Genomic DNA, 22,500 nt, shown 5'->3' on the forward strand with positions numbered 1-22,500 from the left:
TCTTTAGCCCGGAAGTACGTCATTTCCTCTGTCTCTTTGACTGGGAAGTACTTCCGGGCTATAAGGCAAATAGAAGTCCCTGGGCCTTCCTGCAGCGTCCCCTGGCGGTCCCCACATTATCCAGCAGGGTGGTGAAGAAGGACTCCATTGTCCATGATTCCCTGCTGGAATTCAGGGCACCTCCATGTTCAGGGAGGGCTCCATCTGCCAACCATATTCCACACGACAAACTGCAGACAAACCAACAAAATGATCACTCAAGACTTCATATCGGCAAGCCGCTGTTCTGTTATGCGTTGTGCCGTCCTCTTGGAGCCATGTGCCAGTTTGGGCCTGGCATTACAAAGACAGACTGCCACACCTGCTCACATCCTGGTTTTAATTACAGTTGACTTTTACTGGCATACCAAGATGAGACTCACTAACATTGTGGCTTGATGCCCTCGGTCAACCCATAATTTGACTTTTGCCACCCACCTGCTGATGGCACTGTACATAATGGCTGGCTTGTTGGTGAGGTGACTGGCTGAACCCTCAGTGTTTTGTTTGGTCTGTACTATGCCATTACGTGTGCCAGGGTGATGATGGCTACCCGCTCGGACGCTGGCATCTTATGATCTGTCCAACCCCCAGAGCGCACAGCAGACACGGTATGCCATCAGAGCTCTTAGGACTTCTCAAATGGAGATGGTGGTATCTCAGTGCATCGGGTGGATGTCTGCCCTTCCATACAATGAAGGTGATGGTGACTGCATATGTGGGATGTTGATTAGCATAGTCAACAGATGGTTGTCTCAGGGTGGCAGCCAGACGGACACACATTTACAAAGTGATGGTGATTTGTAAAGGGTGCACTGTGTACAAATGCTGATATGCCAGTTTTTATACCTTTTCCTCTTTTATGGTATACTGTAACCTATAGGGGGTGCCACTGTGCCCCCAAACCCTCCAGCACACCAACACAAGTCCCGGTTCAAATAATAATTTAACAAATTCCTTCACAGGTAATGGACAAAGAGAGTACTGGCACAGTTCCTCCTATTCTTTCTTTCTTTCTTTCTTTCTTTCTTTCTTTCTTTCTTTCTTTCTTTCTTTCTTTCCTCTCCTCCAGCTCTTCTCCCAGCTCCAACTCACCTGAATGAGGTTGAGCGTCTTCCTTTATGCCAGACCCAGGAGTACCTCCAGTCTCACCGCACCACAGGTTGGAAGCACTTCCGGCTCAGGCGGAAGTTTCTTGAAGTGGGGATGATCTGTCCCTTGTAGCTCCCCCTGGTGGCACCCATGAAAGATCGCAGGGCTTTCTAATGGGACTGCAATCCAGGTATCCATACAGGCGCGCATACTTTCACATTCAAATCCCTGCAAAGTTTTATAAATGAGACCCCAAAGGAAAGACCCACCTTAACTCAGTCAGGTCCCAAATACTCCTCGTCTTCTGCGAGTTCTTCACACTGACATAGTGAGCCTTTTACTTAAGCGCGCCACCCGTAAGTGCCTGACTGATGGAATGCCGCTGAGAGCTCTACAGAGACTTCACGGCTTGGGTTTCTGCCCTGCCATGCCGGTGTGAATGGTGGGACCTTCTCTACATGTGTGTCTTTCTGAATGGGGTCCACTCAGTTCAGTGTCCCACAGTGTCCCAACTCCAATCAAGTTCTGGAAACATCTCCAGGAGAATTAAAGCAAACAGTAGGCGCCTGAGCACAATTTGGGGGGCCACCACAAGGGGTCTGAATACTATGGATACTTCAGTTTTTTGATTTTTAATCCATTTGCAAACAGTTCTGAAGTCTTGTTTTCACTTTGTCATTATGGAAGACTAATGAGCCAAAATAGTAAATGTATCCGTTGAAAATGGAATGTACAGCACAATAAAATGAGCCAGGAGTGAAGGAGTCTCAAGACTTTATGAGTCCTCTGTATGCAGCAAATGTGTGGCAGACACACTTTATAAACGTTGCACATATTACAACTGTCCGTATTCATGTTTAAATCTGTGGTTTCAGCTTCATGTACTGGACAGACTGGGGAGACCAGGCCCGGATTGAGAAGGCAGGGCTCAATGGAGTCAGCCGGCAGATCTTGGTGTCAGAAAACATTGAATGGCCTAACGGAATTGCGCTGGGTAAGTACTCTTGTGCTAAGCGTTTGGCGAGGTGGGAGGTGACGTTTGATTGGCCCCTTCACAAAGTGCCCACTTTATTAGACCCACCTACTCATTAACCCAATTGCCAGCTGCAGCGAACAGTCAATTACCGCATGTGGCGGCCCCTCAGTGTCAGCAGCACGCCGACACAGTCGAGAGGTTTTGCTCTTGTAGCAGTGGTGGTGCCGTCATGTCTCAAGAGTTCAGTGAACGACCGACATGTTGGGTGTTTTGTCTGCGTAGAGTCATATTTTACTCTGCTTTCCCCTTTTGTGTTATTAATATGTAGCCTTTGTCAGAACGCCTCAAATCTGCCAGACTTACCACTGTTTATAAGGTATTATACGTTATAACTTCTCCCCACCTTCCCTTCTACATGTGTAACCTCAGGCAATTAGGTGTAGTAAAAGACAAGTTACAGTTTAAATAATGTATTATCTCTATATATAATCTTCATTTGGATCTTGATCTTTGTTTGTCCGCGAATGAATTAGCAGAAGAAGCACTAGATGGCAGTAGAGAGTCAGCTAAAACATAGCCATTACATTAAGAATCTCCTCCAGGCTTATACTACTGAAGACTGTAGTACTCCAGTCACACCTCAAAACACAGACATTCAAACTAAACAAATTGTTGTGCTTTAAATTAACTAATCTCTATATATAATCTTCATTTGGATCTTGATCTTTGTTTGTCCGCGAATTCATGTTCCCCTGACACTGCCTTGGTTGTTACTTTTCTTTACAAACACTGTCGATAGCACTCTTTGTGTTTAGATCTGGTGTCGACACCGTGCGTTGTGTTTAGATTTGGCGTCGACACCTGCTTCGTTGTCGAGACTGTGGTTTTTTGTGTTTCTATCGACCGTCGTTGGCAGCACTTCGTCCAAATCAAATGTTCACCCGCTTCTTGGAGTCGGCAGTCAGAGTATATAAGTCGGACACACTTCTGTGATTTTACATCAGTTGGCGTTTGGAGTTCAAGAAAGAAGCATTGGTTCTTCCTTACTGTTTGGATTGCCACAAAGCAACCTGCGAGATTGGAGAAAGGTTGAGAAGAGATTGTGAGAGGAAACGACAGCGTCATGAAAACGAGACGGACTGTGAACGGAGAGAAGCAGAAATGCTCCTCCACCACCACATAATTACTGCAGTGATTCCGAGTAGGCCGTTCCCATCGAATCAATGTCCAAGGGTTTTGTTTTGTAATTTTGTTTCCCTTATAAAAAATCATAATGCTGTGCGACGAAGGGCCCAGTTCACGACTGGCAGCCGCGTTTAAACAGGGAGACCTTCACAGACAACTTTAACACGCGCAACGTAGTTGGGCGCACATGGCTAGTTGAAAATATTCATAAATAACAATAAGCAAAGTACATTTGAATATTGGCAACCATACACCTGATAAATGCCGATGTATCGTTTCAGGCGGCACACAGACTTGTTTGTTAGTTATAATGTCTCTAGTTCATTGGTGCTCAGCTTTGTTCAGAACAGGCCACATGCCTGTCTCAATATGGCTGCCGAGCTGTGCTCTTCATGGCAATGGTGTAAGAGAGGAGAGGGAGGGGTAAAGCAAGCAAATTTATGGACTCTCTGTCCAAACCCTACAACCAATAGGGCGTTGTGGTACTTAAAGGGGTTCAGTGGCAACTGGGCGACAGTCAACTTGGCGAAAAGACAAGTCGGCAAAAGACAATTCGGCAAAGAAACAACTTGGTGAAATAAAACTTGGTGACATCCTTTACCAGTTAGGTAATAGTTAGGTTCAAAGAGATTTTTTAATTATATTTAAATGACAACGTGATTAAAAATGTTGAAAATAAATGTATATAATTGACGAACAAACTTTATTCTGCAGATGGAACAAACTCTATCTTATATTATCTTCTGCAAACAAAATTGCTAATCCTTTATACAAATTGTGTTGATCGTAATCGTATGATAGCGATATTTAGAATACAAAAGGTGACCTGCGAGTGCGGCTTAAGGAATATCTTTACTCTTAACGTATTGGGACTCTCATAAAGCAGGTGATTCTGTGGATTTTCTGGTGTCCTATGTTGTCATTTAAATATCATTAAAAAATCTCTTTGAGCCTAACTATTACCTAACTGGTAAAGGATGTCGCAGAGTTGTCCTTTCGCCAAGTTGTCTGTCATCGGGTTGTCTGTCGCCCACTTGTGTTTTCGGCGAGTTGTCTGTCACTGAGTTGTCCTTTCACCGAGTTGTCTGTCACCCGCTTGTGTTTTCGCCGAGCTGTCTGCCACCGAGTTGTCTGTCATCGAGTTGTCTGTCGCGCACTTGTGTTTTCGCCGAGTTGTCTGTCACTGAGTTGTCCTTTCGCCGAGTTGTCTGTCGCCCACTTCTGTTTTCACTGAGTTGTCCTTTCGCCGAGTTGTCTGTCGCCCACTTGTGTTTTCACTGAGTTGTCCTTTCGCCGAGTTGTCTGTCGCCCACTTGTGTTTTCACCGAGTTGTCTGTCGCGCACTTGTGTTTTCGCCGAGTTGTCTGTCACTGAGTTGTCCTTTCGCCGAGTTGTCTGTTGCCCACTTGTGTTTTCACTGAGTTGTCCTTTCGCCGAGTTGTCTGTCGCCCACTTGTATTTTCGCCGAGTTGTCTGTCGCCCATTTGTGTTTTCGCCGAGTTGTCTGTTGCTGAGTTGTCTGTTGCCCCCTTGTGTTTCCGCCGAGTCGTCTGTTGCCGAGTTGCCCCTGAATGGCTTCTGATACAAGTCAATCCCAAACAGCCATACATCAGACCAACGGGGCACAGAATACCTTCACACCTGCCCTCCAAAACCATTTGTTAAGGTGATGCTTGCCAGCTAGATAGTTGGCCTCCATGTGGGGGTTGACTGAGAGAATCACTGGGCAAACTGGTTTGAGGCACTCCCCACCCCACCCCACCCCCAACAACCCTGTCGTAAAATTACAAAGAGACTCAGTCCTTAAAGGGGTGTGGGTTCTTAAACATCAAACCATTGCTGTTCTTTTCAATGACAGACATTAGTGTTACAAGTTACAAATACAAAATATTGATCAACTTATCTGTAAAATTTCACACCACAACATTGGGTGACACAGCACTATGCAGTGGTGCTTGAAATTTAGTGAACCCTTTAGAATTTTCCACATTCCTGCATGACTTAAAAAACATCCTCAGATTTTCACACAAGTCCTAAAAGTAGACATGGAGGACCCAGCTACACAAATGAGACCAAACATATCCGACTTGGTTATTGATTTATTGAGGGAAAATCACCCAGAATTACACATCTGTGAGGGGCAGAAGGTATGTGTTTGGTGTGAAGTCCTCCTCAGTTCCTGGTCAGTCCCTCACGTCGGCTTGGAGGAATTTTAGCCCATTCCTCCAAGGGTTTTAGGGTCAGTGTGAAGAGCAAAGCATTTTCCACGACGTTACCCCGTGGCAGCCAACTGTCATGCGAGGGGTCGCCTGCGAGCCTCCAAACTAGCTGCTAATGTACAACAGGCACAAACAGAACTTGTTTTTCAGGCCTTCAGCTACCCGAGGAGACCGGCACAAAGGCAGTCTACCTGCTTACATATGAAATTGACCAAACAGCGGGAGCCATTCTCAACACAGATGATCGGCCACTGGTCCACACACTCTTGGGACGCTGGCTGTGTCACACGCTTTAGCACAAAACTAACAAGTCCCTCACAGACTTGCATGGATTTGTTGTCAATCCGCTGACTGTAAGGACCTCTGGGGTCACGGCCTGTTACTTCTGACGGGGGAGATGGCAACAAAAGAACTGAAGCTGGAATCGATCGACCCCCCGGTGTGACACAACCCTGAAGGAAACATTCCATTCTGTAAGGTGGGATGCATCACTGCACATGGGCAAAGTTCACTGCACTCGAGAAGCCGTCGCCGAACTCCAAACTACGTCTGTATGTGCTCAAACAGTCGACTTGATGGGCATCAGGGAGTCACGTCACAGACCATAGCTGCGGCTGACCACCACTTACGCAGTGCATTATGGGTCATCACAACACAGCTGTCAACGGATTTTGAAGCCGATCAGCTGCATGGCCCTCATTACTCAAGAAGCCAGTGATTGGTGTTTGTGCAGCAGAGTCGAGAGTTGGAGATCCTGAGATGTCCTCAACTGTTTTCGTTGCTATTTTCTTTTTCTTTAATACGTTCTTTAAATATACAGTGTGACAAAGACGCTATACCAGTGCCTGAGCCAACACAGACAGACACGGGAGGCACACTTATAAAACATCCATCCATTATCCAGCCCGCTATATCCTAACTACAGGGTGATGGGGGTCTGCTGGAGCCAATCCCAGCCAACACAGGGTGCAAGGCAGGAAACAAACCCCGGGCAGGGCGCCAGCCCACCACAGACTTATAAAACAAATACAGGCAGCCCCTGGGTTACGTACGAGATAGCGACTGTAGGTTTGTACTTAAGTTGAATTTGTATGTAAGTCGGAACAGGTACATTACTTTAATAAATGTTATTGTTGACCGACTGTAACCAAGTGCTCTGCCAAAGAATGATGGAGTGTCACCTCTCTCTGACCTTTTTATTATTTCTACTTTATTTTCAATGGTGATGGTTTTTCTCTTCTTTACTGTATCACCAGCACTTGTATCAGATTTGTGTTTCAGAGACATTGTTGAAGGGTGAAGACAAAAGCTTAAGATGAGCTCTTCTGCACAGCACTATACACGCTATCACAGCAGATTAGGCACCAGACGTCAACACGTCTGATGTATACGGTGGTCCAGATCTAATTATGCAATTTTCATTACACTATAACTTATTCAGTTTATTACATAGAAAATCACCCGAAAAATCCCGGTCCAACAAGAAGTGTGTGAACTGATGACACGAAGAATCGTCTTCATGCTGAACTGGAATCATACCCGCATAAATCAAAGTCATCCAGACAATCTAGATCTGCATAATTAGATCTGGACCACCCTGTACTGACAAGAGACAACTTCCTGCTACGTGCGTAACAGTAGATAGATATGAAAGGCACTATATAGATAGATAGATAGATAGATAGATAGATAGATAGATAGATATGAAAGGTACTATATAAGATAGATAGATAGATAGATAGATAGATAGATAGATAGATAGATAGATAGATAGATATGAAAGGCACTATATAAGATAGATAGATAGATAGATAGATAGATAGATAGATAGATAGATAGATAGATAGATAGATAGATAGATAGATATGAAAGGCACTATATAATATAGATATAGATAGATAGATCTGCGGTGGGTTGGCACCCTGCCCAGGATTGGTTCCCTGCCTTGTGCCCTGTGTTGGCTGGGATTGGCTCCAGCAGACCCCCTTGACCCTGTGTTCGGATTCAGCGGGTTGGAAAATGGATGGATGGATAGATAGATAGATATGAAAGGCACTATATAATATAGATACATAGATAGATAGATAGATAGATATGAAAGGCACTATATAATTTAGATAGATAGATAGATAGATAGATAGATAGATAGATAGATAGATAGATAGATAGATAGATAGGAAAGGCACTATATAAGATAGATAAATAGATAGATAGATAGGAAAGGCACTATATAATAGATAGATAGATATGAAAGGCACTATATAATAGATAGATAGATAAATAGATAGGAAAGGCACTATATAAGATAGATAGATAGATAGATAGATAGATAGATAGACAGATAGGAAAGGCACTATATAATAGATAGATAGATAGATAGATAGATAGATAGATAGATATGAAAGGCACTATATAATATAGATAGATAGATATGAATGGCACTATATAATATAGATATAGATAGATAGATATGAAAGGCACTATATAATATAGATATAGATAGATAGATATGAAAGGCACTATATAGTATAGATAGATAGATAGATATGAAAGGCACTATATAATATAGAGAGATAGATAGATAGATACTCGGCGGTGCCTGAGTCATTCTCAGTACAAGCAGGCTTGCTATTGAGAATGAATGGGGGCAGCGAGGGGCAGTTCATCACCAGCCCACCTCACAGTCACCTCCACTACAGTATGCTGCCTGCAGCGTACGCAACACCACCGCCCCCATTCAGCACGCAGCCACCCGAGGCACACTACAATGCTACCCCCCGCCTCCCCGTTCACCCTCAATGGCCTCCATTCAACCACAACCGGGTCTCCGCTTGCAGCATTACCAGCCGCCCACCTAGAACGAACGGGGCAGCCATGTGTGGTGGGCAGGCAGTGAAACCGCTTGCCACTGGGAGCCGCCCGAGGGACACTACACTGCGCGAGCAGCGAAATCGCCCCCCTCCAGCCTCCATCCAGCTACCGCCTGCAGCGTCCCCAAGCCGAAGATGACGGAGCGGCAGTTACTGAGGCGCATGCATCGCAGTTCTGGCCCCGTTCGTATGTCGTAGGTCGGATGTCCGTAACCTGGGGGCTACTTGTAAATGTTTTATTTTTCTTTTCTTCTGCCTGTGGGCAACGCCTTCCCCGTTCCCACAGGCACACCACAGTTCCAATAAGCACAGCACAAAACCAACACTTCTCTTTATCTCTTTCACTCCTCGGGTCAAGCTTTGTCTTCCTCCTCCCGACTCTGGCTCCCCGAGTAATGGCTGTTGCTCCAGGTGCTTGATGATTTATTTCCGGCTGCACTTCCGGGTGTGGCTGAAGAACTGCCCATAAGGACTCAGCAGCTCCTGCTGCAGCGCCCCCTGGCGGCGCCTGCGGATCCCAACAGGGCTGCCCCAAACTCCAACTCCCATGAAGCCCTGCGGGAGTCCGAGGCACCACTGCCACCCAGGGGGGTTGCCATTTAGCATTCTGGGGGAGGTAACGAGGCAACGCTCTGGCCACACTTGCTCCCCCTCGGTCCTCCCAGTGTGGAGGTGTCCCGGCCGATTACTTTTGAACCCCTGAAATGAAGGGGTTGTGTTAAAAAATGCTTTAGTTGCCTCACATTTTTATGCAATCGTTTTTGTTCACCCCACTGAATTAAAGCTGAAAGTCTGCACTTCAACTGCATCTGAGTTGTTTCATTTAAAATTCATTGTGGTGATGTACAGAACCAAAATTAGAAAAAAGTTGTCTCTGTCCATATATTTATGGACCTAACAGTATCTATCATATAGTGCCTTTCCTATCTATCTATCTATCTATCTATCTATCTATCTATCTATCTATCTATCTATCTATCTATCTATCTATCTATCTATCTATCTATCGTATAGTGCCTTTCCTATCTATCTATCTATCTATCTATCATATAGTGCCTTTCCTATCTATCTGTCTATCTATCTATCGTATAGTGCCTTTCTTATCTATCTATCTATCTATCTATCTATCTATCGTATAGTGCCTTTCTTATCTATCTATCATATAGTTCCTTTCCTATCTATCTATCTATCTATCTATCTATCTATTATATAGTGCCTTTCATATCTATCTATCTATCTATTTAAAACACAAAGCGCGGTGCCTTCTTTTACCTGGCGACTCCCCTGCTTCTCCCATCAGGCTTCTCAACAGGGGAGTCGCCCTTTCTGCAGCTGACCTTCTCTCTCCATTCTGATCTGGTGGCTTCCCGATCCCTGGTTTCGGTTCAGCACTCTCCAGACCAAGACTTAGGTTCCCCAACGGTCAGGACGCTCACACTGGGGAATCCATCTCCCAAGCCTCACGACTCCCGCCCATCCTTCTTGCTGGTCACTCCCGCTCCTCACAGAATGCTCAGTGAGAGCGACAATCGGCTGCCCTAGGTGGCTGCCAAACACCCCGCTAGGGCTCAACTGTCCAGCTGCCTGCGAGCCTGCGCTCACTCGCTCTCTCTCAGGCTCCACCCCTTCTGACAGTGTCTCTCGCTCTCTCTCTCAGGCTCCACCCCTTTCTGACAGTGTCTCTCGCTCTCTCGCTCAGGCTCCACCCCTTCTGACAGTGTCTCTCGCTCTCTCTCACACACACTGGCTTTCTCCACACTGCTTCTTTGCACTCGGATTGCTTAAGTTTGCTCTTTTTAGCTTTTCCTTGTATTTTTCTATTTTTGTTATTAAACCCTAATTCATAAAGATTTTTTGCTTTCCCATCTGTGCAGAAGACGGGGGTTTACAGTCACCCTCCTCCTTGTGGGGCTTTTGCTATATTTTGAGACATTTCTTGTTATTTTGCCACCTCCCCATGTTTGTGGCCTGATTGGCCAAAGCTAACTGCTCAAAGTTGTAAGTAAGCTGGATGGGATGCACCTCTTCTGAACTGACTGGTAAAACCCACGGCCAGCTATATTTTGGTGGCTTCAAACCTTTTCATTAAGTCTTGAGACTCCATCTCACAACACCCATTTGTTTGGATTTTCTGGTCAGATGGTAAACCCAGCCTGCCTTTGGGTAGAATTGCCGCCTGCTAGTTGTTATTGGCACTACAGAGTGCTGTAGATCAGTGGTCCCCAACCTTTTTGACATCAAGGACCATTTTACTAGAAGCAAATTTTTTCAGGGACCAGTTTGGAGGGTTGGGGTTTGTGGGGTGATTATGGGCGGGTTCGTAGGGCAGTTTTATACACAATTTACATTACATTTCTATTACTATTGTTATAATTTAGTAATTTTAGTACTGAGAAAAGTGCTATATAAATGTAATGAATTATTATTATTAATAGAAATTATACAACTTACCATAATGCAGAATCAGTGAGAGCCCTGAGCTTGTTTTAGACAGATAGAAAGAAAGAAAGGCACTATATAACAGATTGATTGATGTGAAAGGCACTATATAATGCATAGATAGATAGATAGATAGATAGATAGATAGATAGATAGATAGATAGATAGATAGATAGATAGAAAGGCACTATATAACAGATTGATTGATGTGAAAGGCACTATATAATGCATACTACTTCGTAGTAACGAGATTTCTACAGACTCGTGTCATATGGGGAAACTGTCAGAAACATCAAAATACTTCATTGTAATGCTCTCTCACCGCGGTCTCGCTCCTCTCTCTGCGCCGCTGCAAAGCCCCGCCGGCCTAGCGCTCTGAAAAGTGTCCTCAGTGAAGGGGGCAGCCTTTTTGCTGCAGCCCTTCACTGAGTGAGTCTCCGTTGCTGGCAGTTCTCTCACGGCCCGGCTGTCAATCGGCGGGTTGGGGACCCCTGCTGTAGATGACAGACTTAGTTGGGCTTCACCTTTCCGGTCCTGGGTTTTTTAGCAGTGAGGTCCAGGACCTCATTTATCCACACAGTGGCTGTAGCCCCGTTACGCATTTGACCTCGAGGTGAAGTGGTTTACATGCTACTTGAATGTCATGTGGTGTCCCTGTGAGCGCTGAAGTCGGAAAACGACGGGATAAACACCAATTTAAAATTAAAAGCAATTTCTTTATTATTTATTCTTTATTCTTGGTGAGTAAAAAAAAAACTGTGAGACTGCCCTGTTGGAGAATGTGGGCAGACTGGAAAAAGACAAAACTGTTCACCCTTTTATCACCTAGCTTGTTCATTAGCCAAAGAGAGAACAGAAAAAAACATAACAGTTCAATTTGAGGTCATCCATAAATATTAGGGGACATCTTAATTTATGACATAGGAGTAGAGAAAAACAAAGCAGTACCAGACACCTACATTATCTAAAGAATGTGCCCGTCTCAGTACAAATCCATTTTAAGCAGTTTTCTTTAAGTTCATTGCATTAGTTATAAAGAGATTACATTCTTATAACTTTAATATCTTCATTAGATTATATTTGTTTAATTAGATTAATAACCCTTATTTATTAATTCATAAATGACAATTTTTGTCATATAATTTTAAGCAAGAGTAAAGAAAACGATCACATTGTGAATTTCCCATTGGGATTAATAAAGTATCTATCTATCTATCTATCTATCTATCTATCTATCTATCTATCTATCTATCTATCTATCTATTATATAGTGCCTTTCACATCTATCTATCTATCTATTATATAGTGCCTTTCTCTATCTATCTATCTATCTATTATATAGTGCCTTTCACTATCTATCTATCTATCTATTATATAGTGCCTTTCATATCTATCTATCTATCTATTATATAGTGCCTTTCATATCTATCTATCTATTATATAGTGCCTTTCACTATCTATCTATCTATCTATTATATAGTGCCTTTCATATCTATCTATCTATCTATTATATAGTGCCTTTCATATCTATCTATCTATCTATTATATAGTGCCTTTCATATCTATCTACCTATCTATCTCTACATTGATTCATAATATCACAGGGTGTTCTGTTTCACATAGAAGAATTAAATCAGTCTCATATTCTTTGCATAAACATAATTCCTTTCCTACCTAAATGCAGATCAAATCATATAGAAGTATAAAATCATATAGTTCTCTACAGCATGATTAATACAAAATACAGTCATTGGTATTTTGTGAGTTAAATACTTACAATCATCTACGGTGGGCTGGCGCCCTGCCCGGGGTCTGCTTCCTGCCTTGTGCCCTGTGTTGGCTGGGATGGGCTCCAGCAGACCCCTGCAACCCTGTAGTTAGGATATAGCAGGTTGGATAATGGATGGATAGATGGATACTTATAATCATTACAGTTAATAATGTTTTTTCTGCGTTCTCATCCCAAAGAGGGGGTGTGACTGAACCCCATTGAGGCAGGAAAGGCCCACAGTCACCCAAAAATCTGACTGCCTACGTATTTGGTCTCGGAGGTCCTTAATAACCTGATAAGACAGTTGGTTTGGAGAAGAGGGCTTGAAGCCACGGCTCTAGATGAGAAACCCGAGCCTTCTGCATGTTAGAGAAAGTGGTGGTTTAGTGAAATTTATAGAAATGTGAACAAAAAAAAAAGGTTATACATTGAAATAGAATTAATAGAAGTCTAGTGTGTGTCTGGAAGTTTCCATTGTGAGCATCACTGTGGTCCAGTGTCCCCATCAGTCCGCTTGAATGAATTCTCAACAGCCTCCGTGATTCTGTTTCAGATTTACCAAACAGACGTCTCTACTGGGCCGACTCTAAACTTCACCTCATATCCAGCGTGGACTTCAGTGGAGGAAACAGGAAGGTCCTCATTCCATTCACAATCCACCCTTTAGCCCTGACAGTGTTTGAGGTAAGTAAGGAACTGTTGAGGTTTGTATCTTGCTGTTCGGGAAACAAATGTGTTCTTTCATGAACGTGCCCACAAATGGCACTTTAGCCAATAGGTGGACATGTTGATCCTGGAAATGCTTAAATTGTAAACCTTGTTTTGCATGCACACCTTGCAATACCTACCTCTGGAATCCTTCATAAGGGCTGGCTACCTCTGTAAACACGACACCTCTGCATACCCCAACAAGGGACGAGACCCACCTTACCTTCAGTTTCCCCCGCTGCTTGGGCTGAACTGTTCCAAACAGGGTCAGGCTGCCATTAAAGGATTTAATGCCTAACAGGGGCGGGCTACCTTCACAAAGCTTTAATAATATTAACAACGTAAGACGCAGGTCTGCATCCAGCAGATCCTGGATAAGTATCTGTGTCCTTCATCCTATAGAAGCTCCAGCCCTCCAGTGAGTGTTAGTGTCCGTAAACAACAAAATGGTTTCAGTGGGATAGCAGTGAACTTCAATCTAAATTTATGGTGGGGGACCCTAAAATTCCAGGAATTGTTAAAATTAAACCCTTTATCATAAAATGTTCTGCAATTCCCTTTTAGTCAACTTCCATTTCCTTTCCTGAAGATGCAATCTACTAGTCAGGACCAAAACACTTTTCAAAAATTTGTAATGACCGACCCCTTTTCTTAGACCGGCCACTACACTATCAAGTCTTGCGCTTCGGCTACCCTGAAGACTCTCAAGACGATAACAAGCCATACTCCTTACAGCAGGGGTCTCCAACACGTCGCACGCGAGCTACTGGTACGTCACAACCCCTTTCCAAGAAGTTCTCCAAAGGGTTAATGAATCCTACATAAACGTGAAACGTTGATTAGTCAAATTAAGGGTGGGTGATCTTTCCAAAAAATCATATCACGATCCACAATCTGAATTGCAATCTATCATTTCAATGTGGCATACACTTAAGAGAATATCCGGACTCAAACTCATCAGAAGTAACATCCATCCATTTTCCAACCCACTGAATCCAAACACAGGGTCACGGGGGTCTGCTGGAGCCAATCCCAGCCAACACAGGGCACAAGGCAGGAACCAATCCCGGGTAGGGTGCCAACCCACCGCAGGACACACACAAACACACACTAGGGCCAATTTAGAATCACCAATCCACCTAACCTGCATGTCTTTGGACTGTGGGAGGAAACCCACGCAGACACGGGGAGAACATGCAAACTCCATGCAGGGAGGACCTGGGAAGCAAACCCGGGTCTCCTAACTGCGAGGCAGCAGCGCTACCACTGCGCCACCGTGCCGCTCATATGTAACACTTTATTTTAAATATCAAACAAAGTTGACTTCAATTGTTCTCTCGTTTGCTAGCTAAGTGGAGCTATTAAGGTACACACCCCGAAGCTGGGCAGTGAGTGAGGAGAGCCCCCTGTCTGCCCGCTGCGTCTCACTCGGATTCACGCTAATAAATCGATTACCGCAAGCGAACTGTGATACATAGCGAAATGAGAGAAGTCACAAAATCATCTGGAATGTTCAAGCAAATTCCAGAAAAAAAACCCGATCTAAATCTGTGAAGTAGTTCTCTCGTGAAAAATGGACAGACAGACTGACATACATTGGATTTTATATATTATATATTAGTAAACCTTCAAAATAATGTGCAGTTAAAGTCTCTCAACAGCATTTCTGGAGCTTAGTAGAGCCAGATAACTATAAGAATCTTCACCAAGCAGCCCTGAAAATGTCTGCTTTGTTTGGGTCTCCATACCTCTGTGAGTCTGACATGAATGTCATGAAGTCAAAGTTCAGATCAAGACTGACAGACGAACATTGAAATGACTCCATGAGAGTGAACCTCAGTGTCTCCACTCCACCATACACCTCAGTGCCAGTCACCTGACTAACTAAACAACACATCACACATGCGACTGGACCTGTGAATAAAGTGACACAGTGACATGTGACACAATGACAAATGAAGAAGTCAGATCTGTGTGTTTGGAATTGCATTGTTTGGTTTTGACAGCATTCATGTTTTAATTCAATAGTGTGAAATGCATACAGACATACAAAATAGATAGATAGATAGATAGATAGATAGATAGATAGATAGATAGATAGATAGATAGATAGATAGATAGATAGATAGATAGATAGATAGATAGATAGATAGATAGATAGATAGATAGATAGATAGAAGTTCAGAAGCCATTAAGAAGGCTAACAGAATGTCAGGTTATATAGCGCCTTGATGTGTGGAGTACAAGTCACAGGAGGTTCTGCTCAGTCTTTATAACACACTGGTGAGGCCTCATCTTGAGTCCTGTGTGTAGTTTTGGTCTCCAGGATACAAAAAGGACATAGCAGCGCTAGAAAAGGTCCAGAGAAGAGCAACTGGGCTGATTCCAGGGCTACAGGGGATGAGTTATGAGGGAAGATTAAAAGAGCTGAGCCTTCACAGTTTAAGCAAAAGAAGATGAAGAGGTGACCTGATTGAAGTGTTTAAAATTATGAAGGGAATTAGTCCAGTGGATCGAGACGGTGACTTTAAAATGAGTTCATCAAGAACACGGGGACACAGTTGGAAACTTGTGAAGGGTAAATTTTGCACAAACATTACGAAGTTTTTCTTTACACAAAGAACGATAGACACCTGGAATAAGCGACCAAGTAGTGCGGTAGACAGGAGGACTTTAGGGACTTTCAAAACTCGACTTGATGTTTTTTAGGAAGAAATAAGTGGATGGGACTGGCGAGCTTTGTTGGGCTGAATGGCCTGTTCTCATCTAGATTGTTCTAATGTTCTAATGGCTCCTTCCTCCGCACGATCTCCGTTCTCTTTCTCTCTCCTCGCCCCTCTTTCCTTTACGCTGCTCTAGTTTAAATAATGACAGTGCTGGATGTAATTGGTGGAAAACAACAGGTAATTTCCATCTCGGGGTTGCGGTCTCCCTTCATCATCCTTCCCCTTTGATCTTATGGGGACAACATTTACTTATACACACGTATAGCATAGCAGACGGGACGATGAAAACAAAACGCACTCGGCACAGACAAAAAACAAATACTTATTATTATGTAGCCCTGCTACAAATTGACCACTAGAGGGGGGAAATGCCGTCAAAACCCAACAGGGCTGTGAAAGATCTTTATAGAATAAAAGGTTTATTTTATCACAAAAGGCTGTACAGGCACAAAGGAACTGCCTGAAAAGGCGAGGTGATTCACAGTAAACAAAGTCCTGATATAGAACCCAGAATTGCAGTCAAAAAACAGAGCACAGGTTCAAAAACTCCAGGAAACACGATGAGCAATGGCAAGGCACAGAAAACACTGGAAACTCTCCACTCTCAGCGCATTCACATAGAAGGCCCTCCCATAAGTAGTGTGGAGGGGCGTTCCTGGCAGTGATTGGCAGGTGACCCCGCCCCTTGAGGCCACCGCCCACAAAACACATGGAACATAACCTAGGTCAGTACCACTTACAAATAAACACACAGAAAAATATACATAATATGTACAAGTGACATTAATACAAATAAATGAATACAAAATTAGACACAACAGACCAGAAACACGACTTTGAACCCCAGCCGGGGGGGAAATGCTGGATGAGACAGGACACCACTTCTCTTAATCAATCTGCTGTTTGGCCATTCTTTTGACATTTGTTAAGCCGTTCTTCTCCCTCCCTCTCTGTCTTTCAGGATAAGGTTTACTGGACTGACCTGAAGAATGACGCCATCTACAGTGCCAACAGGCTGACTGGACACGACATCTCCTTGCTGGCTGAACGTCTGAATAACCCTCATGGCCTCGTCATTTTCCATGAACTCAGACAACCCCAAGGTGAGCCGACCAGTCCTCGGTGACCACAAATCTGCCTGGGATCTGGAGAGGGCGCTGCAGCTTTGTTGGCACTCATTGCCACTGCGTGTCCACTAGTGGGTGATGAGTGAGTTGAGTATGAGAGCCTGCTGACTCCTGTTTGCTTGAAGAAACGTGCTGGGGGTGATGATCCTCAGGAGTGGGACAGGGGCATGGAGGGCTATCAGAGCTGATCTTCCATTTCTTCATTTCTTTTCACTAAACATTCTTCTTTTCTTGTAGCTCAAGACAGCTGCAACTCCGGCCCATTGCCAAACGGTGGCTGTGAGTACATGTGCCTGCCTGCACCCCAGCTAACCAAGCATTCCCCAAAATTCACCTGCGCCTGTCCGGATGGGATACTGCTCAACTCGGACAAGAGGCACTGCCATACAGGTCAGGCAATTTCACCCCCTTGTGGTTGTTACTCCGGGTCTACATTGGATTGTGGAACATGGCAAGCCGCACACACGTCATGTTGGCTGAGCCATTGCTGTTTTTTAGTGTTGGTTGGAGAAAGACAGCAAGGTGTTTTTCACAGCGAGTATGCTATGTTTGACGCTGACCTTGTTTAATGAATATTTTCCTGAAAATTTACCATGCAGCTGGCTTAGGCAAACAGTTTTTCCATGCACCCCACAATGCTTTGCAATGCCATCCTGACATCACAGAACTGTTGTGGCCTTTCGCAGAACTTTCATATATTATATAGTGTGTGTGTGTGTGGCTGAACTACGGCCCAGACGGGCCCAAGAACCCCTGCAGCACCTCTTGGTGGCCACCCCAGATCTCCCATGGAGCCCTGTGGGTATCTGAGGCACCACAGTCACCCAGGGGGCTGCCACCAAGTGGTCCTGGGGAGGTACTGTGCAGCCCATGCCTGCTCTCCCAGAACATATACAGAAGGGGCGTCCCGGCCAGGCATGGCCCCTGGCCATCCACCACAATATATATTCATCCATCCATTGTCCAACACGCTGAATCCGAACACAGGGTCACGGGGGTCTGCTGGAGCCAATCCCAGCCAACACAGGGCACAAGGCAGGAACCAATCCCGGCAGGGTGCCAACCCACCGCAGCACAATATATATACACATACATATATATATAGTGACGAACGGTCGGGTCCCATGCCCAGCCGGGACGCCCCTGCTGCTTATGTTCCGGGGGAGCAAACATGGGCACCTCAATACCTCCCCCGGGACGCTTGGTGGCAGCCTCCCTGGCCGACGGGGATTCCCCAACCTCTCGCAGGGCTCCATGGGAGATGGAGTCTTCCACAGCCTGGTTGGGACCCGGGGTGGCCGCTAGGGGGGGGCTGTCTGGATTCAACAGCCGGGCTGGACGAGTCTTCAGCCCCACCCAGAAGTGCAATTGGGACCAGGTGGTCAAACACCTGGAACACTTCTGGTTGGGATATAAAAGGGGCCAGCCACCAACACTCAGGGGCCAGAGTCGGGAGGAGGAGGACTAAGCTTGAGGAGGAGTGGTGGTAAAGGAGAAAACTGTGTTGTGGGAATACTGTGGTGTTTGGGACTGTGTATTGCCTGTGGGTCACAGGAAAGACGTGCGCCCGCAGGTGAAGAAAAATAAAAGTCTTTATTTATTTTATACATGCCTGTCTGTCCATCTGTGTCGGGTCAGGCGCCTATATAGTGCCTTTGTTACAATATATATACATACACACACACATATTTATATATATATATTCATAGCATTTGTAGTCTGAAACACAATCTGATTGTATGGGTGGTTACCTACCAGGTAACGCGTGTGGAACCACACGCCGTGGCGCAGCATAAAGGGGCTGATGCTGACGTCCGAAGTTCGATCCCCACGAGGGGTGCAGTGAGTGTGTACGCCTGATGAGCCCAAATAAGGGCGAAACACGTGTCACGTACTCTTTGCATTATTTGACAGTAAAACTATATAATATATGTATGTATATATATATATACAGTGGTGTGAAAAACTATTTGCCCCCTTCCTGATTTCTTATTCTTTTGCATGTTTGTCACACAAAATGTTTCTGATCATCAAACACATTTAACCATTAGTCAAATATAACACAAGTAAACACAAAATGCAGTTTGTAAATGGTGGTTTTTATTATTTAGAGAGAAAAAAAAATCCAAACCTACCTACCTGTGTGAAAAAGTAATTGCCCCCTGAACCTAATAACTGGTTGGGCCACCCTTAGCAGCAATAACTGCAATCAAGCGTTTGCGATAACTTGCAATGAGTCTTTCACAGCGCTCTGGAGGAATTTTGGCCCACTCATCTTTGCAAAATTGTTGTAATTCAGCTTTATTTGAGGGTTTTCTAGCATGAACCGCCTTTTTAAGGTCATGCCATAGCATCTCAATTGGATTCAGGTCAGGACTTTGACTAGGCCACTCCAAAGTCTTCATTTTGTTTTTCTTCAGCCATTCAGAGGTGGATTTGCTGGTGTGTTTTGGGTCATTGTCCTGTTGCAGCACCCAAGATCGCTTCAGCTTGAGTTGACGAACAGATGGCCGGACATTCTCCTTCAGGATTTTTTGGTAGACAGTAGAATTCATGGTTCCATCTATCACAGCAAGCCTTCCAGGTCCTGAAGCAGCAAAACAACCCCAGACCATCACACTACCACCACCATATTTTACTGTTGCTATGATGTTCTTTTTCTGAAATGCTGTGTTCCTTTTACGCCAGATGTAACGGGACATTTGCCTTTCAAAAAGTTCAACTTTTGTCTCATCAGTCCACAAGGTACTTTCCCAAAAGTCTTGGCAATCATTGAGATGTTTCTTAGCAAAATTGAGACGAGCCCTAATGTTCTTTTTGCTTAACAGTGGTTTGCGTCTTGGAAATCTGCCATGCAGGCCATTTTTGCCCAGTCTCTTTCTTATGGTGGAGTCGTGAACACTGACCTTAATTGAGGCAAGTGAGGCCTGCAGTTCTTTAGACGTTGTCCTGGGGTCTTTTGTGACCTCTCGGATGAGTCGTCTCTGCGCTCTTGGGGTAATTTTGGTCGGCCGGCCACTCCTGGGAAGGTTCACCACTGTTCCATGTTTTTGCCATTTGTGGATAATGGCTCTCACTGTGGTTCGCTGGAGTCCCAAAGCTTTAGAAATGGCTTTATAACCTTTACCAGACTGATAGATCTCAATTACTTCTGTTCTCATTTGTTCCTGAATTTCTTTGGATCTTGGCATGATGTCTATCTTTTAAGGTGCTTTTGGTCTACTTCTCTGTGTCAGGCAGCTCCTATTTAAGTGATTTCTTGATTGAAACAGGTGTGGCAGTAATCAGGCCTGGGGGTGGCTACGGAAATTGAACTCAGGTGTGATACACCACAGTTAGGTTATTTTTTAACAAGGGGGCAATTACTTTTTCACACAGGGCCATGTAGGTTTGGATTTTTTTTTCTCCCTAAATAATAAACACCATCATTTAAAAACTGCATTTTGTGTTTACTTGTGTTATATTTGACTAATGGTTAAATGTGTTTGATGATCAGAAACATTTTGTGTGACAAACATGCAAAAGAATAAGAAATCAGGAAGGGGGCAAATAATTTTTCACACCACTGTATACATGTTACACACACACTAGTTGTGTAATCAACATGAACCTCAACATATTCATCATTAATGTTTGCAGTGCACCATCTTCTTCTTCTTCATCTTTTCCCATTTCTATGTGGGCTCGCTATTTTATAAGTTTCAGCAGGCGCCATCTATTGGAATGAATTTGTAGTTATAAAATGCATTGCATTTGTCATTCCAACAGATGGCACATGACAAACATTTGTAGTAATAAAATGCATTACTACAAATCTTTATGAGGCACCATTTTGATTTTCAGACTTTCAGGGGGTCCAAATGGTTAATTTGGGGTTTCCAAACTTCCCCAGTACCCTCCATACTGCACAGCTGGCTCTGATGCCTGTGCTGTTTTTGATTTCCTGTTGTCCTTCTCCAGTCCTGTGGTTTGGGAGTAATGAACTCCTGGGCACCCACCATCTTCACATCTTGACTGTTTCTACAGCCATAGGCTGCTGTTCGGCTCTCAGTGTCTTGTAAGATCCTCCTTCTGCCCAGTCGCACCCCCTGTTGGTTGAAATTGGTTGTCCACTAGCTGTCCTGTATTTTGAGTAAGCATTAGCAAGCTGTCACATATGTGTTCAACACGTGGAGCACGACAGTACTCTGCCATCACTGCTCATCTGCATCTGCTCATCACCCTGATCTCATCTGCTTGTCACTTGTAAGGCGGGCGCTTTGGTGACCCGATGCGGTCTGTTCTCCCAGTTTAATGTTGTTCCTTTTTATCACAGAATCTACAACAGCAAAGCCAAAAGGAACAAAGCCGGCAACAACAACCAATGCAACGAGAGCATTTGCCCCCAGCAGTCCTGCCCTGACTACGGAGGATGCCCCCTTCTCTGCTACTACTAGTGCTTTTATGACTTCTACCTCAACCACTACAGATGCCACCACCACAACTGCCACCACTACGACCAGCACCATAACTGCCACCACTACAACCAGCACCACAACTGCTACCACTACCACCAGCACCTCAGCTGCTCCCACCACCACCACCACCACCACCACCATCACCACTGCTGCCAATACAAACCCTGTGGCTGGAGTAAGAGCAGACATGGAGGAGAGCCTCAACCCATGGTTCAACACTGCTTGGACTCCAGCCTTCAGCCAGCACACTACTGCGGTGGCCAAACCTCCGGACGATGAGCAGAGCGAGAGCAACAATTTGTCTCATCAGGGTATGTGCAACTTTTTCTTTTCGGCTGGTGGGGGGGGTCTCTATTTTATTAGGTTTCTACATGCACATCAGTAGCTGGACTCTTTGGGCTTGAATCCGAGATCCTGCCGACTACTCCTTTTGTCAGTCCTCCTTGACAAAAGGATGATCTCTGTGGTGTTCACAAGCTTCACTTCATCATCTTTATAGATATTTCTATTATGATAGTCACTCTCCGTATCCCAGTCTTTGGCAGTTCTCCCATTTAATCTACGTCCAGGGATCACTGAAGCGCTAACCTCCACAGCTCCACTTCACTGCCTTTTGGTTCTTTCAGAATCTCTCTGCTGACCCCGCGTCAATGAAGAAATCGATAAGAAGCCAAATACTGTCACTAAATAAATAAAGAGTGATATACCAACACCGCAACAGAAATCAATCAGGGCGAAGTAAAAGCTAACCCTGTCAAAATATATAAATCATAATATAGTGAAATGTTAAAGAATCGATTCTGAAGTGCTGTACTGACAGCATACAAAGAAATCATCACGAAGTGACCTGCTGATGCTCTCGTCTCGTTATTCACCTTCTTATCCTTCTGA

General features: G+C 44.4%; 1 protein-coding gene across 1 annotated transcript in view; it reads left to right on the plus strand.

Moving 5' to 3' along the window:
- Positions 1-22,500, plus strand: part of lrp8 (low density lipoprotein receptor-related protein 8, apolipoprotein e receptor) — a 485,237-nt gene that overhangs the window by 428,655 nt on the left and 34,082 nt on the right. Inside the window, exons 12-16 of the mRNA XM_051932703.1 lie at positions 2,007-2,125; positions 13,145-13,275; positions 16,987-17,128; positions 17,390-17,542; positions 21,468-21,920. Of these exons, the coding sequence (XP_051788663.1) occupies positions 2,007-2,125; positions 13,145-13,275; positions 16,987-17,128; positions 17,390-17,542; positions 21,468-21,920 (998 nt within the window). The remainder of the gene's footprint in view (positions 1-2,006; positions 2,126-13,144; positions 13,276-16,986; positions 17,129-17,389; positions 17,543-21,467; positions 21,921-22,500) is intronic.

The sequence above is a fragment of the Erpetoichthys calabaricus genome, chromosome 10 (genome assembly GCF_900747795.2).
Source record: "Erpetoichthys calabaricus chromosome 10, fErpCal1.3, whole genome shotgun sequence".
NCBI lineage: Eukaryota > Metazoa > Chordata > Cladistia > Polypteriformes > Polypteridae > Erpetoichthys > Erpetoichthys calabaricus.